This window comes from Monodelphis domestica, chromosome 1 (genome assembly GCF_027887165.1).
Source record: "Monodelphis domestica isolate mMonDom1 chromosome 1, mMonDom1.pri, whole genome shotgun sequence".
Classification (NCBI taxonomy): domain Eukaryota; kingdom Metazoa; phylum Chordata; class Mammalia; order Didelphimorphia; family Didelphidae; genus Monodelphis; species Monodelphis domestica.
The window spans coordinates 558056936-558075160 of record NC_077227.1 but is presented as its reverse complement, the minus strand read 5'-3'; the positions used below and the strand labels follow the sequence as shown (position 1 = coordinate 558075160).

Genomic DNA, 18225 nt, shown 5'->3' with positions numbered 1-18225 from the left:
CAAGACAACTCTAAGTTGTCTTATCTAATTTTTTTAAAAAGGAACTAATGGAGTCTGAATACAGATTGAAGCATACCATTCTTCACTTTATCTTCTTCATGGATTTTTTTTTGCTTTTCTTGTATGAGTAAACATACTTTCTTTCACAAGAACATAGAAATGGGCATTGTATGAGAAAACATGTATAACCTATATCATGTTGCCTTTGGGAGAAGAGAAGAGAGGGAGAGAATATGGATTTCAAAAACTGTCAGAAAAAGATTATTAAAAATTTTATCAAATTGTAAAAAAAAAAGAAATAGAAACAGAAGCAGCTACTAGAACTAGTATAGCACTCTATAAGGATAAAGTATTAAAAATTAGCTTGTCATAGTAAACAGAATACTAGAGCTCAAATCAGGAGGACCTGAGTTCAAATTCTGTTAGCTCAACCACTGGCTAGCTATATGTTTCTAGAAAAGTCTCTGAAACTAACTCAGACTCACTGCCCTTATCTGTAAAAATGGGAATAAAAATAACTGCACACAGTGTGGTAAGAACTGAGACAACATAATGTAAAGGATTTGCAAACTTTGAAGTGACATGTCAACTATTATCAATTATATAACATTAAGCTATTATTACCATTGTCATTTATATCTCAAACAACTAGCAAATTTCAGCCTATAGTTTCACAGTTGTTCTGTGTGCCCCTTGACTTTAAAGGGGTATAAAATTAAAGTAAAATAAATTCTAGGCTCATCAAACAAAAACTAAAAGATAACCAGGAATGCTATTGACTATCTCTAAGATCCTGAGCAAGACACTTCCTCTCTCTGGTCCTCAGTTTCCTCAACTTTAAAATTAAGGAGTTGGGTTAAACTATATCCTCCAAGCTCTAAATCCCATAATTCTGGTATCATCCGATTCTTGATCACTAAAGAAGTTATAAAAATACAAAAAATAAGAACTTTCTTATCAGTTTTCCCTGAAATATTCAAGAAAACATGTTACTCTTTAATAGTTCTAAGGCTTGAAGATTTGTAAATCACTATTCTTTATCCAGGGATATAGAAAATGAGTTTAAGAAGGCAGTGGCATATGTGCCAAGTGAATAGAGATTTTATATTTAGTTGGATAAATACATATCTCCCCTTTCAGTACACCTCACCAGAATATGTTTCTTGAATACAGGAGCTGTTTCATTTATGTCTTTGCATCCCCAAAGTCTAGCACAATTCCTGTCTCAGGTAAGTGCTTCATAAATGGGGTTTTTATTGATTAAGGAAGAAGGAACAGATCAGACCTATATTAGCCTTGGCCAACTGCATAATATTCTGTCTACTACCAACTTTGTAGCCTCAAATTCCTACTCTTAGAGTTACCATCAAGAAACACATTCATTTCAATAAGGTTTAGGAATTATGTCCTAAGCAAACCATCACATATTAGCTAGCTAACAAATTAGCACTAATTAGCTTGCTTTAGTCCCCAATGAGCATTCCTTCCACTGGGCAAGAAGCAAAATCTTGAAGAAATAATACTCAAGATCAAATTCACTAAAACTTGGAGAATACTTCAAGCACCTGGAACTAGCTGTTTGGTATGGGCCCAAAAAGAATTATGAAAAAGCAATGGTAATCCTTCAGGTGAAAGCTAAAAAGGTTGACCTGAGAGAAGCACCAAGAAACAGAAATACTTATACAGGGCAGAGCAGAATCACCCCTGGTATTTATAACTATTGGTCCATCTTCAAAAGCAGTCTATTACCACTAAACAGTTAATTATACTCATCTGACAAGACTCTTCTGTAGTGGGGGATAAATTAAGAAATGGACACTTTATTGTTGCTCTCAGTATTGAGTAAAAAATTATTTCCTTTCAAAAAAAAAGGAGAGGGAGTAGAGATAAGTACAGGTAAGAATAGGCACAGAACATGGATTGTTGCTACATTCCTAATGGGGTACTTCAGTGATAGCCAAGGACAGAGAGATCTGAAAGAGGATAGAGGGCCCTGGAAAGAGAAGTAGAGAGGAATAGAGGTCAAAAAGGAATTTCCCTACTTGACAGTTTTGCTTAGTACGCTCTGAAAAGGTTCACTCCCACAGAAGGCTTTCTTTGACAGCTATTTCTCCTCTTCCTCCTCTCTTTCCTAATCCAGTCTACAAAAGAGTGTACTTGGGTTCATTATTTATGTAGCCAGAATTTGGCCTCCGAATTTTGGTCTAGTACTTACTTTAGGGTAAAGGATATAGAATTGGCCTTGACACAATAATACTTGGATTCAAGTCCTTTCTCGAACACATAATGAATGTGTGAACCTGAGGAGATCATCACCTCTTGGTGCATCAGGCAGCTCTCTAAAATTATGAGTTGTAAAGAAGGAAGCAAACTTGAATTGTGAGAGTTTCTTTCCTATCCACATACCATACCAATGAAATCATAGGTCTAGTCCATATCCCTGCCCTTGTCTCTGCCCCTCGCTCTTAAAAAAGAGAGAATTTACAATCTACTGAGTAAGTAACTGTTTTCTCTACATTTGAAAAGGTACTCAAAAAAAGTTGAGATAATTTTCTTTCATCTGTATTTGTGCAGATTTGTTTGAGGCTCATTTATAATCCCAGAGTTGTAGTGAGCCCCATAACCACCTTCATAAGAGCAATTGATATTAATTATTATACCTCTGTTAAAGAAAGCCATATAAAGAAACATGCAAAAAAGCAAAAGTTATTGATTTATGGATAGAATAAGGTTCAGTGTTTACAGATTTTGAACTGTCACATTATGCCATGCTGAAGATTTAAAATTTTGACTAAAATCATAATTTTAATATTAAGGTTTAAACATGAAGTGCAAGACAATTAGTCAAAGTAATAGACATGAAGCTACCTATAATTGTAGAATGGGAAGTTATCAATGGAAAGCACAAAACTATTCCTCCTAAAGACTTCATAAAAACATGAGAACAAATAAAAATTCTTTGATGATTAGAAATAATTCTATGAGTCTCAAGAGAAAAAACAGAGAAGCATATAAAATAGTATCAGTTGCAATATTAACTTGATGTGATTATGCTTCCTTTTCGGCACTCCAAGAATTTTTCCACCACAGCCAAAGGACATTCATAGGAATAAATGTCACACTTGCATCAGAAGGAAAAATTAATTCCCTCACCATCAGGCAAATGGGAGCCAGCACATTCCTAGCCATACAAAATGGCTACAGATCAGATGAACCATAGCTCAGCAGTTTGGTATGAACAGCTGAAAAGAGCCTAGGAACTAGTGATACTCACAGTGATTCTATTTCTAAAAAATATCATTTCATCTGCTCAAAGCTTCAAAATGGTTATTAATTTTTAGGAAAGAACACAGAGCACAGAGCTATTATGGAGAGTTTCAAGTAGCCTTTCATATTTCCTCAAATAACTATCTGCTTAACTATCAGATCTAATATCTGATGGAAGTTTCTTGCACATAGTATTTTAAAGTTTATCATAAAACTGAATATATATTTTGTCCATAATATGACATCACACAATTTCATGTAATTCAGAAGTAAAAAGAACAAAGTTTTTATTATTGTGTAAAAATCATATTATTTTATTTTTAAAATCAAAATAGAGACCCCAAATTTTAATATTTCATAAATTTAATATGTATTTTGTTTTATTATTTATGTTCCATATAAGTATTATTAAGTCTTTTAACTATAAATGATGATGGTCAATTCTTATGTGGCAAGGAAATAGGATGCAAGGGTTACTTGTTTGAGGTTACACTGGTAGTAAGAATCAGAAGCAGGATTTGAAGACAGGTTTTCTTATTCTAAATACAGTACTCTTTTCACTGTACCATGTTGCATATTGTAAAAGTCAAGTACTTTATCCTGCTTTCTTAAAAAGAGAAACATTGTGTTTTCTTGTGCATAATTCAGGAAAAAAAATACAAATCATGTAACTCTCCACAAGAAACAAACTTTCTTTAAAATATAAAATGAGTTTATTCCACACCCACATCCATCCCTCAAAAGAAGTAGATATTTTCAAACTAAGTTGTTAATTCCCCTTCTTTAGTCAAAGTTAATAGATTTTATGGGACAGTGGAATCTCTGGTCAACAAATACAAAAGACAAGAACACGGCGCGCTTTTTAGTTTACCACAGTGAGAAGTCTTTTCTCTTCTGCCCTCCACCTCTATTTGGTCCCATAACTATTGGACAGCAACTCACACACAATATTGAAAAGAAGGTGTGAAAGAAATCAGAAGACATACTTAGCTGGCTTCCTTAAACCTTTAACAAGTATCTTCCTAATAGCCCATAGGCTCATGGTGTTCAGAATTAGAAGGAAATATGGAGATCATTTTATTCAAACACCCTCATTTTACTTATGAAGAAAATGAGACTCAAAGAACAAAATGAGAACCATGATTACACAGATTATACTTACGAACAGTTGGATTTGAACTTGGATCCTGACACTAGATTTATACTTTAGTTTTTGTTTTCAAATATACCTGATCCCTGTTACCTGATACTCTTTTGTTTATATCTGTCTGAGGACAAAGTGCTTCCAGCTAGGTTTGGCTGATTCTCAGGTTATAAAAGAGAATTTAGGAAGGGCAATGAATGAGACCCAAAAAGGGAGAAGCAGGTAGCAAGACAGTAGGAGAATGCGGAAACTGTCATGTTGGAAGAGAAATGGGGAGGGAACAAGAGAAATAATATATGTTGGCAACATATGTTGGCAATTTGAGTTCAACTTGATAGACATGAAGCTCCTATTGTGTCCAAGGCATGCTCTTGATGCTTGGGAAAGACAATATTAGGGGACATCTGGGTATCTCAGTGGATTGAGAGCCAGGCCTAGTAATGGGAGGTCCTAGGTTCAAATTTGGCTTGAGACACTTCCCAGCTGTGTGACTCTGGGCAAGTCACTTAACACCCTTTGCCTATATATAGCCCTTACCACTCTTCTGCCTTGGAACCAATACACAGTATTGATTCTAAGATGGAACGTAAGGGTCTTTATTAAAAAAAAAAAAGATAGTATTAGAATAAGATATTGTTCATGCCCTCAAGGGGCATATACTCTAGCAGAGTGATAAGGCATATATGCAAATTTGATGTCATGATAGCAAAAATTTACTTGACAGACACATTAGAGGACACAAATAAAGGATTAGGTGGAGGGAGGGAAATCTTGAAGTTAAGAATCAATTGAAAGAAATGCTAGTGTCATAGAGATTTCTTGAAAATATATATTTAGGAAAACTTCCTTTTTCATCTTCAACCTATCTTCTGGAAATAAGAAAATTCTCAAAATATAACTGATTCTCTCATATTTGACACTCATAAAGGTAACACTGAGAATTAATGAATACATTTATTTAAATATATTATAAGCTCCAGTGGAATCCAATTATTTTATAATAGTTTTCAGATGACTTACAGTGAAATTTTATTTGTATATATGTATTTATGGAGAGAGAGAGAGAGAGAGAGGTAGATAGGTAGGTAGTTAAGAGGATAGATCTATGTGTATGAGAGAGAGAAATAGGATAGAGAGATATAATAAAACTAGGAGCTAAGATTTCTATAAGATATTATGGTTTGAAAAGCATTTAGGATATTATCATTTTCCACCTGTTTTCATATATCTATTCATCAATTGAATCTAACAAATACCCCCTAAGATAAGCAAAACAGGGATCATTATTCTCATTTCACAGATAAAGAAAAAGAATTTAGGGGGACTAATTCAGTCAAACAAACATTTATTGTGTCTACGATGTGCCAGGCATTTTGCTAAGTGATGAAGATATAAAAAGAGGCAAAAGACAGTCCTTGCCTTAAAAAAATTCACATTTCAATGGAGAAGATAGTCAAAAAACAGATATGTACAAGCATTTATCCTATACACAGAATAACTAGTGTCAGATAGTTACTACATACCAGAAAAACAAATAGTGGAGCTGTGCATTTTTTTATTCTTAATCTTGAAACTTTGATGACAGTAAATTTTAAGAGAAATTTAATTCTTAAAATAAAACTGTTAAAGGCTTTTGTTCTAAGAAATCTGAAAAAATATTTTGTGAATTTAATTTTTTTTCAAAAGGACTCTTCCTGGGGACTAAACAAATTATCTCTAGTTGGACTCCATTGTGTTTTTACATCTTGTTCTCATTATCTCCTTTTAAACTATTCAAATCTTTTGTTCACAGAATAGTGCTATAACACAGCTGCCCATTGTACATTCCTCTGGCCTCACACCCAGGATGTTCAGAGAACCCACTAGCACCAATTAAAATTACTGCAGAACATATTTAAAGGTACAGGACAACACGCCCTGATATTTGGGCTCTGGTATTTACTTGATTTCTTCCCTTCCACTTCTCTTAATAATCCAATGCTAAGCAATAAACAGGAGAATATTGTCCATATGAATATCTTACCTATTTATCTCCAGGGTATGCACTCCATATTTGCTTTCAATCCTATACTTTCCTGGCTCTCCTGCTTGGCAAATCAAACTATCATTCTTATACCTAAAATATAGAAAAGAGATTGTTTTAAACATCAGTGGCATTGTTTTTCTGTTCGGTTATTGATTCTGCTCTCCCTAAGGCCTTGCTGATATTATAATGTAATTCTTTAAAACATTTCATGTTTTTAATTATTTAGAAAACGCACTTTTAAAAGTTAAAAAACATTATACTTTTGAAAGCAAAGACATGCATGTATAGATAACAGAGACAAGCCATCCCCAACTTAAAGATGAGTTTTGTTCTATATAAGTGATTTGGAAGCGATATGGTCACACTTTTTCAACAGAAATAATGTTATAAATTTTAGCTATGTCTCCAAAGCAGCTCTCAAATGCCTATTTCAAATTCAGTGTAACCTAATAAACTGCTTGAAAGTAAGTACCATTTCATTTTTACTTAGCACATATTAGGCACTAAATAAATGCTTTAGGTTGTGTCTGTGTTTGTGTGTATATATATATTTTCTACTACAAGAACCAAATTGCAGGTAGCAATGGATAGACACACAGAGAGTGTAAATAAACTGTAGCATATCACTGTAGATGACGACACATAAAGTCAGTTAAAAGATTATCAGAGACTTAGATGATGAGAATAGGAAGGTGATTAGTCATGCAACAATATTATCCAGTCAACAGCCCAAGTCTTGCTCTGGTATACATGAAATTGTTAGCAACACAGAGGAAGTTTGTTGGCAAAATAATCACATCCTTTACAAAAGATTTATGAAAGAATCTGGTTGATAATTTCATGGAATGAGGTGTACCTGAATTGCACCATTCATGGGTACAGAGTGTGACCACATTTAAAATGGCAGGTCCACAGAAATATGTAACTGAGTAATCCTATTTATAGCAATGTGGAACCTAAGCAACATTTAGAACACTATTTCCTCATTGGATCATAGACTGAGAACTAGAAGAGACTAAGAGTCCTCTCGGCAAACCCTCTCATTTGGCAAATAAGGCCACAGCCCCGAGAATTTTGACTTGCCCAATTTCATATAGGCAGAAAATGGCAAATCTAGAATTTGGACTTAAACCTTCTAACTTCAAATATAGCAGTCCTTCCATTGTGTCAGGCTTTATGAATTCTAACTCTAAATGCCAAGAACACATTTTCCCTATTGCAGCCCTAATAACAAGAATGGCTGCCTCCAATAGGTCCATTTCTGCACCAGTCAGATTGAATGTTGTATTCTTGAAGTTTTCAATCACTGTTAATGGTTCAAGTATCTAGACACAATAAATGTGGGCAGGCAAAGGCACTAATGGCAGTCACTCCCACCAGGACTCAAGTGAAAGGGATTATGGCTCAACAGAAAGGAAGCACGAGATAAGCTAATGCTTCCCAGGCACTGTAGGAGAAGGAAATAAAGAAAGGAGCATATTTTCCAGGAATAACTGCAGTAGGGGAGTCAAGGGTGGTCAGAGTAGAAGAGAAATCAGGCTGTACTGCCACATAGAGGTGCATGTTATTGAGAAGTATTCCAAAGAGTCAAAGGACAATAGCAGCCTTTTGCATGGAAAAAATAATGGACAGCCATTTGTGGTCATAAAATAACATTGTCAAAGCTAAGGGGGACTTTCAACTTCACCCAGTCCAACCTCATAATTTACTGTAGCTCAGAAAGGGGACATGCCAAACCCAGAGTCACAGAGGTATGTCTGTGACAGGTACATGATCTTATTTACTCTTTCATATGTGTGTATCTTCTCTACTCAACTAGATGACAAGCTCTTTTCATGTACTAGCCATGTGCAGGGAGCAGATGGTGGGCATTCCACTGGTGTTTATTAATAATTGACTCATACCCACCTGAGGTCAGAGGACCTTCTTCTCCCTTTGTATGACCTTCTCTAGGCTTCATTTCCTCTGATTATATAACTAAAGGCTAGTTAAGGGATATGGTTCCTTTCCATTCTAAATCCAATGATAGTAAATATGTGTTTAAACTATCTAAAGTAAACTCTGACATGTGGACCAGACTGAGAGGTGGTGGTGGTATTGGGCTCACTATATATAGACATATAAGGAAATGAATATTGGTTAAAGAACTTGTTTTCCTCTGATCATATAATAGCAATTAACTACAGCAATTCCACATGAATGATTCTGAGTCAAAGACCACGGTGTTTTATGTGCTAGTATTCAGTCTAGACTTGCATATAACGTGTGTGTATATATTCCTGTTAGCATAATCAACCCAAAATAGCAAGACTCTGTATGAGTCCTGCCAACTAAAACAGTAAATTTACAATCTTTCACATATAAGTGCTCCCAAAGACGTTGAATTACAAAATGCACTACGAGTCATGTTTTCCTAGCCATATTCTGTTTTCTATTTTCAGCAATATCATAATCGAGTTGAAACAGATCTTAGAGTGATCTGTTTGTTGAATATTGTTGGTTATATGCTACACAGAATGCCAATTTATTTTTATCATTCATGGAATGTGTGTACATGAATGTGCATGCACATACACATATATACATGTGTATGTACATTGTGTAAATGTGGAGTCAGCTATGTGTCACTGTAGAGTATGGTAATTACTAGTTACTAATAGATAAAGTATGGTAATTACTATTATAGTAATGTTGCCTCAGACATTGACTAAGTGGACAAGACTGGACAAACCAATAATGTTTCCTACTCTACATTTCCTCATCTATAAAAGGAGATGGATGAACTCCATGGCCACAAAATGCTCCTCCCACCTCTATATTTATGATCTTATGAAATGTGAGCATATATACAATATATGTGTAATCTATATTCTACATATATGTAATATATCTATGAGATGGGCATGTAGTGGGGGAAAAAGCACTCAATGTGGAGTCAGAAAATGTGGGTTTCAATCCCAGCTTTAAAATTTGATAAATCTGGTACTAGGGCATATCATTTCCTTGCTCCAAGGTTCATATTCTTCATCTGTAAAATAAGGAAATTGGACTAGTTGATCTCAAAGATGTCTTTGAAAAATGTTGCTACAGTCTTTTATGTGCATCTATTTGCAGAATATATATGGATGTGTTTCATATCTGTTTGCACATACATGTAATACACATGTATGCAGGTACATCATATATACATGTAAACGCATGTGTATATATGGTAACTGGTTCAGGGACTCCAGCAGTGACTATCTGCAAATGGATCTATTACTCCTATATCTAAAAGTAATGACTGAATAAATGAATAAAGCTATGAAGGTCAATCCAAGTCATTAAAATCACAATACATATTTTTAAACTGATGATTTTTGAAATGTGTGATAGTGATGCAAATAAGTTTCATTTCAAATGAGTAAGAACCCATTTGGGAAATGTTCAGGTTTTGATACCTTAAAAAACAGAAAATACAGATTCAGATTTTGTCTCCATTCATATAGAAGTGTTTTCATCTAATTTACTTAGTCAGAGCCAGTGTTCTAATGGCTTTGATGGTCCTAAATATATCTTCACACTTACATAGGCAGGGATAATCAGCCCACTTGCAATTTTTCTCAAAGGAGCCATAGTATATATAGTATGTTACATTAAAACTTCAATTAACTAGACAGGGGAGGAAGAATGTGTTCTGGTCAATTGAATATGTAGGATATGATCCACAGAGTCAGTCCTTGGTATTATGCAACAATAATAGATGTTCAAAATACTGAACCCTGAACAATTAAATAATTATTTATAGAAAATATTTGTCATTTCATAGGGATATCCCAATTTAGGAACCCTATTCTCTAACATATATTCAGTTCCCTGTTGTCAGTGACTTATCAGTTAAGGCACAGGGAGTTAAGGTACCCAAAGCATTTGGTTAAAGGGGTTAAAGAACTTGGACAGGATAAGAGAAAATCTTAAGCCCAAATCCTCTTGGCACCTAGTTCATTATGACGATATAGTATTGCCTTTATGATATGGTGTGATGTGGGGTATATGTTTTTTAATGCTCTCTACTTACTAAGTGACAACATTTTTTTAAAATAAAATCCTTACCTTCCATCTTGGAATCAATACTTTGTATTAGTTCTAAGACAGAAGAGTGGTAAGGGCTATGCAAGAGTTAAGCGACTTGCCCAAGATTACACAGCTGGGAAGTATCTGAGGCCAGATTTGAACCTAGGACCTCCCCTCTCTAGGCCTGGTTCTCAATTCACTGCGCTACCCAGCTGCCCCCTGACAACACATTTTAGAGAAAAACTATTAAACAAAAATGAAAAATGTTTAGGGCCTAAAACCATTCAGCAAAATTCTGAAAAATCTTCATCTCAAAAATTGATATACTAACCAATCTTGACACCCCCCCCAAGTAGATATATGATAATGGGAATGTGAAACTAGAGGTCTAGAATACCACATGATATGGTAATGAGTTGATGTGTTGTACTGAGATTTTTTTTCTAGTTTATTCTCTAAGAACTGGCTTTCTAGGAGCTGGAGAAAGGAGGATTATGCTGGTATATGTCGGTATTATTAAAAAATATCAATTAAAAATTTTAAAGATATTTCAATTAATCCAAACACCCATTCCATGAACAGTCTAGTTATTGCTGACACTTTACTAGCACTTGCCATGTTGCTTAATAGAATTAATCCCATAGTATCTAAAGACTTGGATAATGGAATCATTCACCACATAAATGCCAGCCTGATGAAAGTTCACTATTTTAAATGCATGTCACTTATAAGAGCCTGTTCTTAAGTAGATGACCCTGTAGGGAATCATTTTATAGAGTTGCACTAGAATAAAAATGTTAGCACTTATTTAGAATTAGTGTATGGGGAGCTTTGAGAAATATACCCTGTGTCCAGGGTTGCATGAAACCCTTTATGGCAGGAAATTTCATTTCTGAATGGGAAAAGGGAAATGCTTAGGAGTCAAGTTTATATTTTAGCTCCAGTTTGATCACCCTTTGAAAAGACAAATATAATCCCTTAAGGGAAAAAACATTAACATCGTTTTTGAGCCATTGGAATGTGTAAAAAAAAAAAAACACTGACCATTGTACCACAGGAGTAGGAAATCCTTGTACAGTGAAGCAAAGCTTCACATTCATCTTCTCCCAGACAGTGTGGGACCTAAGCCGCACCAGAATCTCAGGAGCTCTACTTATCCTTTCCTCAAATGCATGCCTTTCCCAGGCCATCTTATCTTGCACCTGTTACCCAAAAAACAGACATGTCAGCAGAAAGCTGCAAAAGCGCTGAATTTTAATCTTAAGACCAAGTCACCCAAGTGGCATGTTATTTGATGGCTAGTTCATTTATGCTTGCAGAAGGAAAGTTTGAGTGTTTTTACCATCTCTTGAATTGAATATTTATCCAACTTTTCTCTGGCAAGAGACCGAGCCAGGCGCACATCTTCTTCTATGAAGCTCAGTTCATTGAGAAAACGCTGCCTCCTTGCTTCTCCATAAGAAGACAGCAATGATTGAGATCTGCAAAATCAAAAGCATCTTTGTCACTTTAAGAAGGCAGGAACAGAGTATATTGCTGCTTCTATGCAATCTCAAATGGTGCAAAGTACACTGGCCCTGGAGTCAGATGTCTTGAATTCAAATTGTGTCTCAGGTACTTACTCCCTGCATGACTTTAGCTAAATCACTTAAGCTCCCTAGACCTCAGTTACATTAAAATAAACGTATAGTCAGTTAATGTCAGAGAAATTTTAATTTTTTCTGCTTAGTGCTTTTGTTTTTATAATTTAATTTTTATCAATAATTTCATTATGATAAGTATATGAGTAAATAAGTCTACAAATAATCAAATATATTCTTTTTAGTGATCTAATTTGAGCACAAGGGCTCTGTAGTTCATCAACATACACAGACTTATTTTTGAGCAAACGAAAAGTTATAGGATGAAGGTTCAAATCCCAGTTGGGATGCTCATTACCTATGTGACCTTGGGCAACACATTTAACTTCAATTGGCCTGTTTCCTCATCTATAATGTGAGTAGATTGGCTGTCTTTAAGTTTCCTTCCAGCTCTACATATTTGATTCACTGGTCGGCATAGCATTTGAGGAGATTGTGGCCTCCGCTAGGATTTTAGATTAAATCTGAGACTTTCAAATGAGGAAAAGCAAAGGTGAAAAATGGGTGTGCCTTGTGTAAAAGTCAAAAGCACAAAAATAGATCAAAGTTGGAGGCAAAATCTCTTCAATTTGAGGGATCATCGGCTCCAGCCTAGCCATTAGAAAACTTAGAAGTCTCTTGATGATCAGACAGCAGTGTTACAAAGCAGCCCAGATTGAATCTGCCCAGTCTCTTTATAGAATAGTAGCTTTGCTCTTGGTACCTTCTCATGTTTAATCTTTGGAGAGCAGAAGCAGAAAGGGATTCCTGTTCAGCGTTATTAACCAGCTCAGTTATCAATAATCTTCATCTCAATAATATCCCCTTTACAAATTTCATCTCAATAATATCCCCTTTACAAATTTCAAACAAGTGTATATATGAATGAAATCAAAAGAGCCTATTAGCTTTGATATCCTCAGATTGTACAGATGAGGAAATTTATGTCCAACAAAGTTAACTGACTTGTCCAAAGTCATAGAACTAGTAAATGTCCAAGACACCATCCCTCCCTGCATTGGATCTTACAACTTGGACACAAAAAAGTATAACAAAATAGACCAGGTATGAGTATATAACTAGGTAAGAACTAACCAAGAAAATATCTATTCCTACTTAAAGGGTTCAGGAAAGGTTTCATACATCCCACCTTGGTGAGACCACTTTTCCTAACATGCAAGCACTATCTCTCTAATGTAAAGAATATTCTGTGTAAGAGAATGTCATTACTCCATCTGGCTAAAGCGATATATGCTTGAACTCCAATCTTGCTCAGTACACATCAGCTTTAATTAAGGTACAAAATAAAGATCTTCTCAGGAGTCAGTCAGAACCAGAAGTGCCTACACCAAAGCCACAGTCACATGAAGTGCTCATTTCTAAAGTTCAAGAAACACACTAGTGACTGGGAGGGTTCCTGGGCCAAGTTGAGCCCATATTTGAGGGTATATGGTGGACTAGAGAAGACAGCTGTCCATATAATGTAATATGATCTCAAGTGGCACTCAGAAATATCTCCCACACTGCCCTGCTTGATTTCCCTTAAATTCTTACTAGTGATCTTTCTATGAAGTGTTGTGTCCAGAAGACCTCCTCTAAAGTAGGCACACATTGCTCAGGAGGTCCATATGTTAATAGCCATTAACACATTAGTGGGTCTTAGTTTATCAGATTAACAACTGGTCACCTAGCAGAGATCTTTGTTCTAATGAAATACAGCAGTGTCTGCCATTGAAATATACTGTTAGGAAAGGCTGATCTGCAGATAATCTAGAAGCATGTATGATTTCTTTTAAAAAGGATCAGAAATCCTCACCTGCACCATCTAAAAGTATCCTCCATTATATGGATTTCATTTTTCTAAGTCTTGAGTTTATTCCTAGATCAATAGCACCACCACACATTTCCCTCTTGCAATGTTCATTCTATGTTCACTTTGGAATTTCTTTTTTGAAATCTTTTTTCCAGTCTATTCAGAAACTCATTTTAAATGTGGAAAGTTAGTCTAACATTACTCAGTATAGAATTTCTTCATCCCTCATCTGTTTACTTTTGAACACAATGCCCTGCATATTTATCCTCAATACATTTTTCCAGAATTGAAATAAAGGTATCTGTGGAAAATTTTTTAATCCTCTAAATCTTCCAGAATGACATAGTCACAACTGTCAGATCATATCCTTCTCTGCAGAATTATCATATATCAAATTATAAGGAGTCTCTTAAATTGGCCTGTACCTATAACTTGTTCATTATTGAAACAGGGACAATTTATCTCAAATATCGGACTCTTGACTGTCAGCAGAATTAAGGAGTAAATAAAGCTTAGGCTAACAAAAACAATGAAATACTCTCATTATGACAAAACCTTGAATTTTCCTAATGCAGTCAATAAATTTAGGAAAAGTCCTTATTCCTTCAAACATACATACAACTGTAATATGAAGGGAGGGGCAAGTCCTACAGTGAAGCCTCTACATTTTTTAATCAAAATCCTCAAATAACTGAAAGATACTTGTTTTCAGATTTGTTCAAATACAAACAAATCATCTGAAAAACCTTATGTGTTTATTATATAATATGATAATTATAATATTTGTGTGATATCTAGGTCTGCAATGTAATTGATTTAGGCAATTCCTAGGTGGAAACTTCTTCCACCAATGCTGACTGAAAACTCATTTGTACTTTTAAGTCTTATAGAGCTGCCAGAGACATTAAGGGGTTAAGTATTTTAGGACTGATGCCATTTAACCCTCAGTTATTCAGAAAATTGTGGCAGCCATAATTATCTGTGTATTCCTTTTTCTACAAGTTTAACTATATCATCATCTCTGTCTTATAGTGGGAACACTGAAGCACAGATAAGTCAAGTGACTTGCTCAAGGTCATATCAGTATATAATTAGCAAAAAATGTATAAGGTTTAAACTCAGGTTTCTGTCTCAGTCCCATTAACTGTTGAACATAAATGCTTCACATCACTTGAAGCAAACGTGATGTTTTTTAAACATATTTACAAAACAGGAAAATTAGTTGTGATTAATTGCTTCGTAAAAGGATCCTTCAATTTCTAAAATGAAACCTTGAAAGCTACTGTGAGCTACTCAAAATGCATGCACAAATCTTCAAGTGCAAAATGTTTATTTAAAAAATGGTGTTCCTGTCCTACAATAGAGTCATCCTTCACAATATAAATAAGAAACAAAATGCCACTCTAATCATATGTTTTCACTTAGACTTTATTCTTTTTTTAATTAACAGAGAAAATAAAAATAAAATACTACTGAGCTCAATAAGTAGCATGAGATGAATAACCTAAGACCTTTAACTCTTTGGTATGGTGACTTGAATAGTTATCAGTCATCAGCATGTGTTCTGTGTTGACCTGACAAGAATTTGAGCACTGACATCTCTAATCCATCATGTTCATACTTTCTTGATCCAACTCTGTTGAAATGCAAATCATGATTTGTCTATAGAATCCTTCCATATTCCCTTAATTTACCCACGTAGAACTTTGCCCATGGAAGTGTCCTTTCAGACAAGTCTGTGTTTGGGATGTCTCTTTTGTCTTTTCCATTATCCTTTGAGGAAATAGCTTAAATATGATACAAAGCCACATGGCCTTTTCAGCTGTGTGTCTTTCTTTCTCAAATCATATTGCCCATATGAGCAGATGCTATCTGCAAAGAATAAAAGGTGGGTTTTTCATAGTCTTAGAAATGTATCCATTTGCCCCTTTCAAAACTATTGCAGTAAGTACCTTTGAAAGTATGCCCTACACTTATACAATAAACAGTTTTGTGCCATTACACAGAGGTTCCTTTAAAGGTTCATAAAAGATTATCCAAGTCTTGTTGCCAATGCTCATTTCTGAAGAATCGGGACATGTTTTGAAAGTCTATAACTCACTGAAGCATTTCTTCTTGCCTTACATTTGAACTGGATTGTCCCGTTATCAGAATTTCCAAATCAGAGAATTTCGCACCTGGAAGGGATCTCAAAAGCCATCTGGTTCAACTCAAAAGAATTCCCTTTTCAACATATTTAATAAGTGGGCATCCAGGCTTTGCTTAAAGACGGGTAATCCCTTAATCCTCCAAAGCAACTTTGTGCCTAGTCCCATCTAGGATAACTCTAACTGCTGCAAAGCTCTGTTGTTATTGTGCTGAAATTTCTCCAAACTTCAGGCCTAAATTCAACTTTTGCCAACTTACACTCATCACTTCAAGCCCTACCCTCTGAGGCTTAGCAGAACAATTTTAATCTCTCTTTTGTGTGACATGCCTTCAAAACATGACATGCTGAAAACAGCAATCATGCCCATCCGCCCCGCAAAATCTTCTTTTCTTTAGGCTAAGTGCCACCAATTTCTCCCACTAGCCCTTAGATAGCAGTATCTCAAGGACCTTGCTTCCTCTTCTTCCAGCTTTCTAAAATGTGATGCCCAAAATGAATTAAAAAATTCCAGGTATAGTCTGATGGAGACTGAGAGAAATATATCATGCTTCCACCCCTACCCCTAGCTCCAGAGACTTTTAACTAAGCTTAAAAGTGCATTGATCTATTTTGACTGCCAAATCACATAATTGCCTCATATTGTGCCCACAAACCTTTTTCCAAGACACAGATATCTAATAATAGCTAACATTCAAATAGCACTTACTATGTGCCAAGCGTTGTTCTAAGTGCTTTACCATTATTATTTCATTTGATTTTTACAAAATCCCTAGGAGGTAAGAGCTATTATTATCCTCATTTTATAGAGGAAACAGAAACAAAGAGGTCAAGTGGTTTGCCCACTCATGCAGCTTCTAAGTATCTGAGAGAAGATTTGAACTCGAGTCTTCTGTACTCCAGATCTGGTTATCCACTATGTCACCTAACTAACTTTAATGAGTGATGTTTCTACCATCTCATACCTATAAATTTACACACACACACACACACACACACATCACCTTTTAACAGATGCTAATACTGTGATAATTATAATAGTATAATTGGTGGGTGGGGTGGGCAGGATGGAGATAATACATTATTTTTACAATATTTTGTTTTCATTCAATCTAATAAATACATATTCTGTATCTACTATGAATCGGGCATTATATACTATATACACAAAGGAAAACAATACAATTTTGCCCTCAAGGAGCTTATAAGACATCATGGAAATACACATGAACATAAATAAATATAAATTAGAATATGTAGATGTCTGAGTTGATTTATAAATCCAAATATAAGGTGAGGTGATAACATTCAAGCTGGACCAAGAATAAAGAAAAAAACCTTGATCTCACAGATATTTGGAGAGTCCATTTCAAAAATGAAAATCTATGCAATGTTAAGCAGGAAGAATTGGACAAAATGAGATAATAGAACAGTAATTGAGTAGTTAACAGAAGTATTAAGGAATGTCTTATATTTTTCATGTAATTTCCAGTGAAATATGTTGGGGTCAAATTGTGTAAGGCCTTGAATGCCAGTTTTAAAATTTTTTTATTGTGTTGTATTTCATAGGCAATAAAGAGTACTTGAAGGTTTTTGAATATGGCTTAACTTGTGCAGAGAAAAATTATCTTGGAAACAATGTGAAAGACTAGCTATGATATCTGAAGCTAAACAAGCATTTTATTAAGCATCTATTATCTGTCGGGCATGGTGCTAAGTGCTGAGGATACAATAAAAGGCCAAAATAATAAAAAGAAAAGAACTAGTCCCTATTCTCTTGCTCTGTGTGCACAAAAGTTTTGTGGGTGGCTTCTTCTGTCTTATTTTCCTACATAACTGGAAAGTCTGCCTTAGGGCCTAAGGATATAATTTTAGAACTAGTTATTTCATGTGAATATTTCCATCATGTGGAATTTTTCAGTCTATTTCTCTCATGAGATTTTCTCAATTATGTTACATAATAAAATTCTAAAAGAAATAATAAAGCAAGGAAATATAGAACATCCTAGAAAATCACATACAGCAACTAGAGCCGTAGGGAAGGGAGTTGAAAATAAGGCTGAACAGAAGGGATGACACAATATGGAAGAACCAGCAGCCTCTGATGTGGTAGGGTTTCAGAAATTCAGACGGGTCTTTCTGTCTTTCAAAATACCT

General features: G+C 35.0%; 1 protein-coding gene across 2 annotated transcripts in view; it reads right to left on the bottom strand.

Moving 5' to 3' along the window:
• The window catches only part of MYOM2 (myomesin 2), a 163527-nt gene that overhangs the window by 127712 nt on the left and 17590 nt on the right, over positions 1-18225 (bottom strand). For both annotated transcript variants that reach the window (XM_001381469.3, XM_007476226.3), the window contains 3 exons: positions 11833-11971; positions 11535-11692; positions 6435-6527 (listed from right to left, as the gene is read on the bottom strand). In XM_001381469.3, coding sequence (XP_001381506.2) covers positions 6435-6527; positions 11535-11692; positions 11833-11971 — 390 coding nt within the window. The remainder of the gene's footprint in view (positions 1-6434; positions 6528-11534; positions 11693-11832; positions 11972-18225) is intronic.